At 49.9% G+C, this 13,674-nt stretch overlaps 2 protein-coding genes across 2 annotated transcripts; one reads left to right on the top strand and one right to left on the bottom strand.

Annotated features, from left to right (window-relative positions):
- Positions 1-6,779: 6,779 nt before the first annotated feature.
- LOC117843054 (salt tolerance receptor-like cytoplasmic kinase 1) lies at positions 6,780-8,452 on the top strand. Its single transcript, XM_034723619.2, has 2 exons — positions 6,780-7,408; positions 7,505-8,452. Exons 1-2 carry the CDS (start codon positions 6,925-6,927, stop codon positions 8,197-8,199), a joined length of 1,179 nt encoding a protein of 392 aa, XP_034579510.1. The 5' UTR covers positions 6,780-6,924; the 3' UTR covers positions 8,200-8,452.
- A 3,179-nt stretch (positions 8,453-11,631) lies between these two features.
- LOC117844496 (uncharacterized) lies at positions 11,632-13,414 on the bottom strand. The gene has a single exon (XM_034725194.2). It carries the CDS (start codon positions 13,096-13,098, stop codon positions 11,776-11,778), a length of 1,323 nt encoding a protein of 440 aa, XP_034581085.1. The 5' UTR covers positions 13,099-13,414; the 3' UTR covers positions 11,632-11,775.
- Between the last annotated feature and the right edge of the window lie 260 nt (positions 13,415-13,674).

The raw sequence follows: 13,674 nt of genomic DNA, 5'->3' as shown, positions 1-13,674 counted from the left end.
GACAGTTTCCCCGCTCCTGGTACGACTGAAGGATTGCAGACATGTCTTCCGGTAGTATGCCATCTGCTTTTCCAATTCTTCCTTCTGGTCGTCCCTGAGGTCTGCTTCTGTCACTTCGATGACGTTGTCCTCCGAGACTTCGGCAGCTTTTGACATAGTGGCGGTTGTATTGGTCCCACCGGGCGTGCCAAAAGTGTGTTGGCGCTAGAAATCGGCTGATCGAATTCCCAGCGTCGGACACACGACCCGGGAGAATCTGCTTAACTCCTGTTCAGGTGATCGCCCTAGTGCGGTTCGCGCGGCGTGCCAGCCAATCTGACCTGCTGATTGGCAAGGAAAGAAACGTGTCAGATCCTAGAGGTTGCGATCGGCTAAGGTTCCGATCTCGGGATAGCTTATCAGCGAATCGGCCGATTTGCCGTAATAAGGAAATAGGCTATAATGCAGCCGATTACCGGGCACCATTAATAAAGAAGACTGCTGGAGTAATCTAAACAACGCTACAGTAACAACACTAGGAACAGATCTAAATCGGCTATACGTAAAACAAATATATTGAATAACGAAGTACAGGAAAGCCGAAAGTTCCAATTCCTAGCTGGATAACTGGTGATAAAACTAGAACAACAGGTAAAACCTAGAATTCTAGTGAATATCAATAACTGGTGAATAAATCTAAACAAAACGACAGCGATGCGCCCGAAGTTAAAGCTTAGATGTTACTCGATAAACGGAACTTACAGAATCAACCGAAGGTCAAGTCGATGCAGCCCAGCCAACTCGTACGAACTCGTGGAAAAGAAGAAAAGTATTGGCGAAGTCGCCTGCTTGAAAGTAAGTACGAGGAAATAGTAGTTTGTTGTATTAATTTGATGATGATTACAGATCTACGAAGGTGGCTATTTATAGCCTGTTACAAACGATTCCTTAACCGACTAGAACTCTATCTCTAATTTTAAACGAAAACGAATATTTACAAGTACGATTCGTACTGGAGTTGATCATCAATCTCTCATGGGCTGACTCCCTTTTTATCTTCATAATCCACTTCAAGCCCATACCGGCCCAATTGCTCCAGCCTCCTAATCGGCCGATTTTTACCCACTCCATCGGCAAGGGACAGCCGATTACGGCCCACATGTCGGGGGCTCTGACTACGCCGACCCTGGGAGCTAAGGTCGGGCGAGGCGGAGATCCTCCCTCGGAGGGTCGGGCGCATCCAACCCCAGGACTCAGGGGTCGGGCGAGGCGGAGTTGAACCCTTAAAGGGTAATTGGTCGATCCTTGAATGTAGCACCAATCGGCCGATTTCCAACCGTGACCTTTGTGTCTTGCCGCATCTCCTGATTTCTTCCTTCCCTGACGCCGATTTCATACGTGTCAAAATCTGGCGTCAACAAAACCTAAGCTGTATAAAAACAAAAACATCATTGGTACACTAGTATACAGGGGCTAGGTGTGTACGCATTTGGATTGGGTGTAAAGTGCTTTAAAATAAACATTTGTATAACAAATGAGGAGATGAGGTCATAATATAGCATACTGTTGAACGGCAAACATGTTCGTATAATGATGTACAATTAGATACTAGGGTGTGCATAAATGGTGTGCCATTTGATGATCAAGTTAACAAATAATATTTTAGTTGGTGCAATGGTTTATTTTTGAAATTTAAACGGGGAGTTTCAGTGCTTGGACTGGTACATTAGTAATTTTATGTCATATCTCTACTTTATGTCAAGCCAAGCACATGCAAAAGCTACTTTCCATCAAACCAAATAGTGAAGATTCCCCACTCGTTCTCTCTCCTGATACACGTACAACTTGAGAAAAATAAAAATATGAATGGAATACATGAACTAAAGATTAAAAATGCATGAGAACCAATATAGATGAAGGGCCGGGATAGCTCCTATCATGACCGACTGGTGTACTAAGCATTTTTTGCATTACGTACTCTTATATTGCACCAACCCTGCCCGAAGAGGATAGCCCAAGCTAGCGATGTGACAACTCGAAGACATTGAAGACGTAGAAAGCCACTGTATGCATTGAAGAAGGAGAAAGACTCCGTGGAAATCAATGTTTTGAATAGGTACAATTTATATTGATTTCCTCGGAGCTTTCGAGTTCCAGGACTTTTTCTTCTTGGTTGGGCTTGGTCAGGACCTTAGGATCATTGTTTTTGTCAATGATTTCTACATTTGCCTTTCTATTTTATTTGGTTGATATCATGTCGTAATCTCGTGCTCCACCAATTTTACATCTTTCGTATAAAATTGTGCAAAGATGTTTGAGCTTTAGATTATCAAAATAGATATAGTACACTTTCAATAAACTTATTTTGCTAGGTTGATCGATTTTTTTCTTTCGTGCTATCGACGCGATGTGTGCATAGCTCAATAATTTGGTCTCTACAGTATATGTTTTTTGAAATTTCTAAAGGAGTTGTTTTATATTATTATCTTTGTGCAATTTCCAGTTGTAGAGTGTACATAATCATGATTATAACTCATTAAAAAGATTTTATTTAGATCTGAACCTAGCTATACAAAAGCAGAAGGTCATTGGTACGCTAGTGTACAGGGGTGTACGTGTTTGGATTGGGTGTCAAATTGCTTTAAATTAAACATGTGTACAACAGATGAGTAGATGAGGTCATAATATTGCGTACTGTTGTACGGCAAACATGCCGGCACAATGATGTACAATTACGGTACTAGGATGCACATAAATGGTGTGTCATGTGATGATCAAGTTAACAAATAATATTTTAGTTGGGGCAACGATTTATTTTTGAAATTTGAATGAGATATTCAGATAACATAGTATGTGCTTGGACCGGTACATTATAAAAGTAACTTTATGTCATATCTCAAATCAAATAGTGAAGATTTCCCACGACTTCTCTCTCATGGTACATATACAGCAAGAGAAAATAAAAATACGAATGGAATACATGAACTAAAGACAAAAATGCACGAGAATCGGTACAGATGAAGGGTCAGGATAGCTTCTATCATGACCGACCAGTGTATCAAGCATTATTCGCATTACATACTCATACATTGCACCAGCCCTGCCTTATGAGGATAGCCCAAGTTTGCGATGTGATATCTTGGAGACATTGAAATCGGACAAAGCCCGTACAGGCTGCAACACCGAACCTTTAGGATAGGGATTCCAGGAGTAAAGGTAAAGGTATTGATTACAAGGACGTGCTACTCTACTGACCCAACAAGGACTACATGACATGCAAGCCAAGACTCCACAAGCCAAGGTTTCATCATAACAAGACGTCACAAGTATGGCACAAAGCATCAAGCAGGAAGGAAGAGCGAAAAGCCAGATCCTCGGTCCGGTCTAGGCTTGGTCCTCTACATAAGTGAATTCATGCTCACCTCGGGAGGGAGCCGGCTTGAGCTTCTCAGTATCCTTGTGGAGGGGCACTGGCTTGAGCATCTAAGATTCAGAGATGTAGGGAGGTGTTTCAACTGCCTTGCGAAAGACCCGCCGCATTGCTAAGTGTCGCGACCCACCGAAGTGCATCTTATGCTTGTGCTTGAGGCACAAGGTCGCCGGTGAAGTGCAGGAGTAGATGGATAGTACGGTCACCGGAGGAGGAGATGGGACACAAAGCATGGGGGCAGTTCTATACAGAAAGAGGAGGGAGCGATGCATGCTTTCGTGGAGGCAGGAACTCGTTCTAAGATTTAATACTTCCTAGAGTTATGGTAGAAGTTATCATGTACATTAAATCCGTTTTAGTCCCATTTTAAGATTCAGGAAAGTCCGCAGGTAGGATACACCCATCATGTATTCCATACAGTATGTGTGTACATGTTGCATACATAATAAATAGATTGAAGCATTTGAATCTCTCCCCTATAAACAATGAATAAAATACTGAATATCAGGATGATTGTATGATGTAAAAAGTGTAAAAATAATAGTATACTGCAAATAAAAAAATAAAATTTTAATCATGTAGGATAAAATAGTAGAATATGAACATCAAATTGGAAAAAAATTTCAAATATGTACCCATTAACAAATTATATGAATTCATGAAATAAAATAATTATACTCACCAAACTTATTTGAACTCATGGAAGTAAAGAACAAATACATAAACACCTGGAATAAATTAGACAAACTCACATACCCAAATAGTTGTATACATTGAACAAATTATATGAACTTACGTAATAAAAGATGTATATACCTCGAACAAATTGTATAAACTCATAGAACAAGTATTTATACACCTAGTGACCTAGAACAAACTACATTAACTCACTGAATAAGAATTTATACACTTGAAACAAATACATTATACATTATGTGCATATAACAGCATTGTAATCCACGAGTTTACATGGTTGAGTAGTTCAGTCTATAAAAAAATAAATGAATCCGAAGAAATTAATCTATAAAGTGAACATGTAATTTTATGTCGCAATGTATATGGAACAACAAACTATATAGAACAACTAATTATACTAAGTAACAACCAAAATTTTATAGTGGAGTAATTTAAAATATAAAATTAGAAAGTACCCTTGGCTAGTTATTAAAAAAATATATGCAAGATCGTAAATCATGAAAGAGAAGAGTAAAAACTAAAAACAAGATAAAGAATAGATAAATAAAAATAAAAAAGATAAAAGAAAAATTATATAGCCGAGGAGTATATAGAAGAGAATTTTAAATAAGAAAAGAGAAATAAATTTGGAAGAAAATAAATTAAAGGAAAAAAGAAAAAAAAATAAAACACAATCAGCTTTACATGCATCATGCATGTACGCATGTGCAGAGCTGCCCTAGCGTGGGCAAAGCATGTGAGCATTCATGCACTTAAGGGGAGCACGTGCACCTGATTGGTTACCTTTTTATTGGACCGGATAAGTCTCTGCACGGCTTACCTGATACCCTTCAGGCGACATACAGCTATATGTCGCATGTGCGATATATGACCGTTCACGAACTACCGTGCGGCAGATGTGGGATTATGATAGCTGCGACTCGTCGGATGGTGACGGCGCACACACAAGAGAGGGGGTGGCGTATGGATTGCGGCTGTGCGAGTGTATGTATCCTGTGCACGGTAGTAGGCTTTGACTTTTGGAGCATCTTGCCTACTTGAGGTGATCAATTGGGCTGCTGTTGGGCTTCGGGTCGTTTGGCTCGCGAGCCTAGCTCAGCTCGCAAACAATTTCTAACGAGCCGAGCCGAACAAATAATGAGCCGAGTCGAGCGAGCTAGCGACAGCACTATTCATAACACGCCGATCGGCATCGTAAAACCTAACCATCATTTCGTTCGGAACATGTTCTTTCCGTAAATCAAATAGTACCGGAACGGTGGAACGACAAGGCTTTCTCTCGAAACCAACGAAATGTGTGCCGCTTCTCCCTTAAAAAAGCTGTGTGCCGACCATGCAGAAAGCCCAAGTCCGGCAGATTACACGCCAGCCAAATCCTAATCCCGAAATGACGAAAAGATCATTGTAACCTAGTTGCATGCCACACGTCTCAATCAGAGTAGTTGCACGCAATTCCCCGAGCTGCTCTCGGCCTAGCTCTCCTTTTCAGCTTCCAGCCGGCCGGCCGGCCGGCAGCACATTTGCAACTTCAGGTTTCCCGCAGAACCAACCACGTCTCACGGCATCCGGCAAGCACGCATAAACCTTGAAAATCGATACTCCAGATGGTGGACTTGTTCAATCTGCCCAAAGCATGTTCAAGTACCGTGGGGCGCGGGTGCTCGAGTATATAATTGCAGCGCCTGCAGTTCCAGTTCCAGGGAGCTGCTGACCTGCTGCTGTGCTCGCGGCCAGCCAGTCAACCTCGCAAGCGCGTGCATGTGCGGGGCGTGGCGGTGGCGTCCTCCCCTGCTGTTTCTGAACCCTCTGCATATTCTGATATCCTTCTTCACCGGTGGTCAGTTCCGTGTGTGAATGTGATCTCCACTTCTATTTTTACCCCGGAAAACATGTGCTTCCGTACACTAACAAATCACTAACACCCATACTCTCCCAGCTAGCGCGAATGGTAATGGGCGCCGAGCTCCCCCCGCATTACCCAAAGGGGGGGCGACGCGCTACGAGATCTGGCTACAGGAATCTCAGTGGGGGCATGTGCCCGCGCAACAGTGCCTTTCACTGCTCCCTTGCGGCGGTAAGTGAGCGGAGCATGCAGAGAGCACGCCGGCCCGTTGAAAAAGCGGGACGCCTGTCGCCGGCGGACATTTTCCACTTGGGACGTTTTGCCTGCCATCGGATTCCATCCATGCAGATTGCAGAGTCATTCGTCCACTGCAGGCGTTTAGTTATCGACATGGCCATGACTTGCGGGAAAGGGTGCTCTGACAGGCAGCAGCAGCAGCGGGGGGAAAATGCCCTCAACTTGGTGCCGGTAGCACGTCGCCCTCCACGAAACCCCACAGGCCGATCCGGTGCGTCCCCACTGCTGACAAGGGAAAATACGAGCAAGATCAACATTCCGGACACAGTTGCAGAACGCCAGAAACGCATTATGGTTAATAGTTTACCGGTGCGAAACACATGCCGAGAGAAATGCTGGTGTGACGCTCCGGCAGAAGAAAAATTGGGGGCGTGAGTGACGATAGCGCGCGGAAGCATCACACATTTCGACGGGGAGGAGGACCTCAGCCAGCCCGGCCCCGGCGCTTTTTCTTTATGCGCGCCACTGATTAGTTGAGGTCCACTCGGCCACCCGGCGACGCGCGTCGTGGCGTCGTATATAACTCGGCGGGTGCCAGTAGCCGTTCTGTGATCTGGCCCCCCGAGCACGGCCAAAAAGGCGCTCCAACAGCGCGCGGCAGATCGAGCACAGCTCAGCTCAGCCCCAACCTCCTTCCTACCACTCCGCTAGCTTCGCCCTCGGAATCGGCGTGGCGAGAATGCTGCACGGGTGCGGCCTCCTCCCGTGCCTCCGCTGGGACAAGGGCGAGGCGGCGGGCCGAGCCGACCCCCGCGTCGCGGACGAGCCGGGCGCCGGCGCGTCCGTGTCGGCCGGCAAGGGCGGGGCGACCAGGCGGTTCGCGTGGGCCGAGATCGAGTCCGTCACGGCGGGCCGAGCCGACCCCCGCGTCGCGGACGAGCCGGGCGCCGGCGCGTCCGTGTCGGCCGGCAAGGGCGGGGCGACCAGGCGGTTCGCGTGGGCCGAGATCGAGTCCGTCACGGCGGGCTTCTCGTCCCGCATCATCGGCCAGGGAGGCTTCAGCACCGTGTACCTGGCCTCCCTCTCCTCCTCCCGCCTCGGCGCCGTCAAGGTGCAGCGCAGCAGCGAGCGCCTCCACCGCGCCTTCCGCCAGGAGCTCCACGTGCTCCTCTCGCTCCGCCACCCGCACGTCGTCCGCCTCCTCGGCTACTGCGACGAACGAGGTAAACCTCGTCGTCGGTTACCATATCAGCTCTAGTGAGAGGATGCTTGAAAGTGTCGAGGAGCCAACGTAATTTTTCTTCACTTTCCGCGCGCAGAGGAGGGCGTCTTGGTGTTCGAGTACGCCCCGAACGGCGACCTCCACGAGAGGCTCCACGGCAGCGGCGGCAAGGCGGCGCTCCCGTGGGCGCGCCGCATGGCGATCGCGTTCCAGGTGGCCATGGCGCTGGAGCACCTCCACGAGACCCGGGACCCGGCGGTGATCCACGGCGACATCAAGGCCTCCAACGTGCTCCTCGACGCCAGCCTCGACGCCAAGCTCTGCGACTTCGGCTTCGCGCACGTCGGCTTCTCCGCCGCGCTCCAGCCCCCGGAAGCCGCGGCGTCCAGGGCGTCGGCGCGCTCCGTCATGGGCTCCCCGGGCTACGTCGACCCGCACTTCCTCCGCTCCGGCGTCGCCACCAAGAAGAGCGACGTCTACAGCTACGGCGTCCTGCTGCTCGAGCTCCTCACGGGGCGGGAGGCCATCTGCGCCGACACGGGGTGCCGGCTCGCCGCCGCGGTGGGGCCGACACTCACCGAAGGAAAAGTAGCCGACGTGGTGGACCGGAGGCTAGGAGACGAGTACGACACCCACGAGGCTGCGACTGTGGCGGCGCTCGCGCTGCGGTGCGTCAGCGACGGCCACGGGCTCCGGCCGTCCATGGCGGAGGTGGTGCGCGAGCTCCAGGAGAAGACGACGGCGCTGATCGCCGCCGCCGGAAGCAAACCGGCAGGCAAGATGGCTGCATGAGCTGTACGCTGCAGACTGTAAATACTAGTAGCTTTGTTTATTAGGGAGGATAGAAGGTAAAGATAATGTTTTCTTACTTAGTAGTTTGTTAGTAGCAATTTGTTAATGTAGTGGATTAGTAGTTGTTGAAGCATTTGGATCACGTAGAAAATTTTCATGATGTCACTGTGTCAGAGGGTTAGGTTGTAGTTGTAGTTGGTTTGTAGTGGCCTGTTAATCAAATCGCCAAGTTGATCTTGTCCATTTTGCTGAAGATTGATGGGATTTAGTTTATTATACGACATGTGACGTGATCTTGCGCGTACTTTGAGACGGGTTTGTTGATTGCAAGTCAAGTTGATCTTCAGCAACAATAAGGAATTGTATAGATCTCGATCGGTCTGCATGTAACATGCAAGCAGCTTAAATTTCCATGAAGGAACTGCATGCAATAGGGCATAGGCTACCAGTTTCAGAAGTTTTTTCATCTAGTCCATAGAATGCAGCGTCCAAAATGTTGGACGTCTTCCACAACGCCTGCTTCTTTTGTTAAATGGGTCCACGCAAGTAAACACGGCATGGGCCAAAATGAAGCTGATGTTTTCTTCAAAAAAGAAAATGAAGCTGATGTGGTTGCGCTGGAGAATTTTTTTTGTCTTATGCTTGATGTCCTTTCGCTTTACATTTCGTCATCAGACTGGTAGCAGAGTCGCCGTCCAGAGCTGTAAAAAACAGAACTAAATGTGCATCATCTCCTAGTTTTAAAATGGCGTAACACGAACTAGAGCTATATAAATCATGTTCTGTCTTAGTCGCTGATGCACCTTATAACCTGCATATTTCTTTAAACACGAGAGGCAGAAAGGAATTCATGCATGGTGCAGGCCGCCGTGTGCTTGTATATAGTGCACATACATGTGGCCTGGACCTGGATTATGCGTGCGGGGTCATTCAGCCTTTAAAAACGGAGCCGTGCGATCGGCGAGGCACCGAAACTGACCGGGTCACGGGAAGAAAAACGCTCGGAAATGGCGCAGCAGCCAGCAGTCGCAGGCCGGGTTGCTGCTGCTGCTGCCGGTGACACCCCAACTAACAGCCTATGAGACGATGACCTGCAAAGCCAATTAACAACAGCTAATCCTCCATACACGGCCAACGCGAAACGGATGAGCCGTACAAATTGTAACCGATAACAAACCCGCCGGAGAAGTTGGTTCGGCAGCGGCTGGCCGCAGCAACTTGCAGCAAAGGGCAGAACGAGTACTTTAAGTTTTGCTGGTCGCAGATCGCAAATTGCAATTGCAAGGCATGGAATGCGTTGCGTTTTGCACTGATCTGTGTGTGGATGGGGATGGAGTACAATGCAGCTGTCCCTGCAACAACCAATATTGCAGGCAGCATGTACTGCTGCTAGCTCACGCTTACTAGCTACTAAGCTTTGGTTAAGTAGATGCAAAGTTGGTGTCTGGTTTATCAGTTTGGGCTCACCGAGGTTAACTGTCTTGCTTCCAGGTCCAATGATTGGACGAGGCAAAAGTCACCACCTGCCGTCTTGCCCTGGCAGCCTGAGCAGTGTGCAGCCGCGCTGCTGGTGACAGGGATTTCTGTACCTCAAAGTCTGAAACACTGGAGCGTGGCGGTTCGGTGGAACGAAACACGGAAGACGTCTGTTGTGTACTGACTACTGAAGGCCTGAAGGGTACTTGCTCGTCGTCCCCCACTGGCCACTGCACTCGCCGTGCTGCGGACGGCAGCTCGAGGCTGGCACGACGAAGACCACTTCAATTGAATACCACAGCGACGGCCGACGGGTGGGTTTCAATTCAGAGCGGCGAAGCTGGTGGAGGGCTTTCAGCATGATGCTCTCGCTCGATCGCCCACCACATGCGATGCGAGACCAGATCTCGTCGCGCGAGGAAGTCTCGCGATTAGCCTGAAAACTAATAGGGCTCCAAACGTGGTTTGGGGAGGAATGGGTGTTGCGGCGTTCCTAGGCTGCTTAATTTGTTGGGTGACACTCGCACCAGGCTGGTTTAGCGTGGAGGCGCCATTAGTTTAAGCTCCAGGCATCTGTTCGTGCCGCATGGGGAATTGTTAGATCTCCGCTGTGTGCTCGCGGGCAGCCTCGTACCGGGTTAGTTTAGTTTAGTATATTAAGTGAGGCCACGGATTGCGTGTTGCATTATTGGTTTTTCATTTCGAAAAGAGAATTGTGGTACAGTTTGCGGAATCTTGAAAACGGCCATGCTGCGTGACTCTCATGCTCTTTTTTCCTTCCTTTTTTGTTGTTTTTAAAGAAGTCTTACTTACCAGTTCGGTTTTCTTGAGCTCAAAAAGGACAACAATAAAATTTGTTGGGCCAGGAAAGAAGCCCAAAAGATGATGGACTATTCAAGGAAGCTGTCGCGCGCGCCACTGGAAACAAAACGTTCTATTGGCCCAAAACCTGCCTGGGTAGGCCTTTGAAACCCTTTGTTATGTTCATTTATCTGGAGAATTCTTACTAAAAGAATATTTGGAGTAGCAGCTTTGTCCAAGATTCAAGAGGGACATTTCTAGCCTTCCAGTGGAATTCCATTCCAATAAAAAAACAGATTTGTAACCATTGTTTCTGACTTATGACTTGTGAGGTCTTATTTAAGCATCTGCTTCTAGTTTATGAAATATATCTGCCTTTTCATAAAAACGAAATGTTGACTTTGTGTCTGAAATCTGCACCGAGTCTTGGGCTCTTGGCAAGGACATTTTTATTCGCCTCAGGTCCGTTTGGTTTAGGAGCTCGTAAAACTCCTATCGAATGTTTAGATACTAATTAGAAGTATTAAATATAGACTAATTATAAAATCAATTGCACAGATGGAGGCTAATTTGCGAGACGAATCTATTAAACCTAATCAGTCCATGATTTGACAATGTGGTGCTACAGTAAACATGTGCTAATGATGGATTAATTAGGCTTAATAGATTCGTATCGGGAATGAGCCTTCATCTGTGTAATTAGTTTTATAATTAGCTCATGTTTAGTCCTCCTAATTAGCCTCCGAATATTGACATGAATTTTAGGCCTGGTTTGGTTTCTCCAGCTTATTTTTAGCACCCGTCACATCGAATGTTTAGATACTAATTAGAAGTATTAAACGTAAACTATTTACAAAACCCATTACATAAGTGGAGACTAAACGACGAGACGAATCTATTAAGTCTAATTAGTCCATGATTTGACAATGTGTTGCTACATTAAATATTTGCTCATGATGGATTAATTAGGCTTAATAGATACGTCTCGCCGTTTAGCCTCCACTTATGTAATAGTTTTGTAAATAGTCTACGTTTAATACTCCTAATTAGTATCCAAACATTCGATGCGACACGTGCTAAAAAAAAGCAAAGGGAACCAAACGTCCCCATAATCCGGACTAAAGATCCAAACACCCCCTCAAACAGGCCAGGCAATTGGTTTACAACACATTCAATTCATCTGCAGAGCTTGTACCACTTCTTTTGTTATTTGGGTAATCCGTACAAGCGAGTAGAGTTGCAGGATGAGATCATAAATGTAAGTCAACAACACTGGAAGTAGTATAGCAGGATTTACAGTCAAGGCATCCGCAGCAGAGTGTCCTGACGATGGACCGAAGCCTCGCACTTGGGAGGACACGTGGCGTGGTCCTTCTGTGGCGCCCCTTGGCAGAAGAAGAACTTGTGCGGACACCTGGGCAGGCAGTTGTCCGCCAAGCTCACCACTGCGCCGCCCTCCTTGAGCTGCCTCAGCTGCATCGGCAATGCTCCGCAGAGATAGTTCCCCTGCAGCATCAGCCTGGCGAACGGCACCCACTGGTCGGTGGCCTCCTGGGCCGCCACGCGAGCGGCGTACCGGTCGGGGATGCCGCCGGTGAACCGGTTACGATCGAGCGCGACGGCCGCCAGCCGCGGCATCGCGGCGAGGCAGCCCGGCAGCCGCCCGGTGAGCCTGTTGCCGCTGAGGTCGAGCTCGACGAGCTGGCTCGAGGACCCGCCGTCGGGCGCCGCCTCGACGGCGTCGAGCCGGTTGGACCCCAGGCGCAGCTGCTGCAGCGCCGGGTGCGCGAGCGCGGCGCCCGGGACCGCGCCGGACACCGCATTGCCCGTGAGGTCCATCACCCGCACGGCGGGGAGCGCGGCCAGCGCCGCGGCGCGGAGCGGCCCGGAGAAGGAGTTGTTGCGCGCCACGACGGACAGGAGCGACGGCGGCAGCAGGCCCGGCGCGGCGAGCAGCGGGCCCGACAGCGCGTTGCCGCTGACGTCGAGGTGGTAGAGCGAGCGCATCGCGGCCAGGCTCGGCAGGGACCCCGTGAAGCCGTTGTGCTGCAGCTCCAGCCGCGACAGGGCGCCCAGGAGCGCCAGCTGCGGCGGTACCCCGCCGGAGAAGCCGTTGCGGGAGAGGTAGAGCTCCTGGAGCCCCGACGCGGCGGTGAAGAGCGACGCCGGTATCGCGCCGGAGAAGGCGTTCCCGGAGAGGTCGAGGATGCGGAGGCTCGCGTGCAGCGGGACCCCCGACGGGAGCGCGCCGTGGAAGCGGTTGCCGGCGAGCGACAGCGACGCGAGGAACGGCAGCGAGGAGAGGACTACCGCGGGGAGCGCGCCCGAGTACCCCGCGGGGTCGAGCGCGACGGCCATGACGCGGAGTTGGGAGGCGTTGGCGGCGGGGGAGAAGCAGCGGATGCCGCAGGGAAACGCCGCGCAGGGGTCGCGGGAGAAGTCCCACGACGCGAGGCAGGAGTAGGGTGGGACGGAGGACGCGGCCACCGCGGACTTGAGCGCCGCCAGCGCCGCCTTGTCGCCCGGGAACGTGGCCGCGGGAAGCGCCGCCGCGCGCCGGGGTGCGAGCAGGAGGACGGGCAGCAGCAGCGCTAGCAGGACGCGACGGCTAACCGAGGCCATTGTCGCATCGATCGAGGAGCGCTAGCTAGCGCGGTGTCGTGCTTTGGCTTTGAGAACGGCGCTAAAAGTCGCGGAGGGGTTGGCTGGCTCCTCGCTTTGAGCGACTGAGTGGGAAGGATCACAGGGGAGAGTGAGCTGTGGGCCGGAGACCAGAGCGATGAGGTTTTGGCAGCTGACACAGTCACCTGTGTCGTGGCGCGTCACTGTTCGCCGGGAAACCCGGGGGGCAAGGGGACAAACGAAACGAGGCCGATTTCTTTTCGGGCTTTGTTTAGGCGGTGTGGCATTCGGTGCGCATGGTGATGGCAGCTTTTTCTGGGTGCGTTCCATGAGTCGGTCGTATGAGGAAGATGATGATGATTAGGGAGGAGGCGGTGGAGTGCCGTTCACTTCAGAATTTCAGTCACACGGCGGATTGACTGTTTACAGCTTAGACAAAGACGACGCGGTTGTCGGTGAGTTGTGACGGTGCGCTCTGCTGGAATTACTGGCTACCCAGAGGCTAAGATCGTAAGCAAGATTTGAGACAGCCATATAGCAATTAAGGTGCGGTTAATTGGTCAATAAGGTGAGAGC

Source organism: Setaria viridis, chromosome 1, assembly GCF_005286985.2.
Source record: "Setaria viridis chromosome 1, Setaria_viridis_v4.0, whole genome shotgun sequence".
Lineage (NCBI taxonomy): Eukaryota > Viridiplantae > Streptophyta > Magnoliopsida > Poales > Poaceae > Setaria > Setaria viridis.
Note: the sequence above shows the minus strand (reverse complement) of the source record. Positions and strands in the feature narration are given on the sequence as shown.

What these genes read in the sequence shown, in the direction of transcription:
- LOC117844496 (XM_034725194.2), bottom strand. Translation starts at nt 13,098, where the DNA reads ATGGCCTCGGTTAGCCGTCGCGTCCTGCTAGCGCTGCTGCTGCCCGTC.
- LOC117843054 (XM_034723619.2), top strand. Translation starts at nt 6,925, where the DNA reads ATGCTGCACGGGTGCGGCCTCCTCCCGTGCCTCCGCTGGGACAAGGGC. An exon ending in CGGCTACTGCGACGAACGAG is followed by an intron (nt 7,409 to 7,504) that starts GTAAACCTCGTC and finishes TTCCGCGCGCAG; the next exon opens with AGGAGGGCGTCTTGGTGTTC.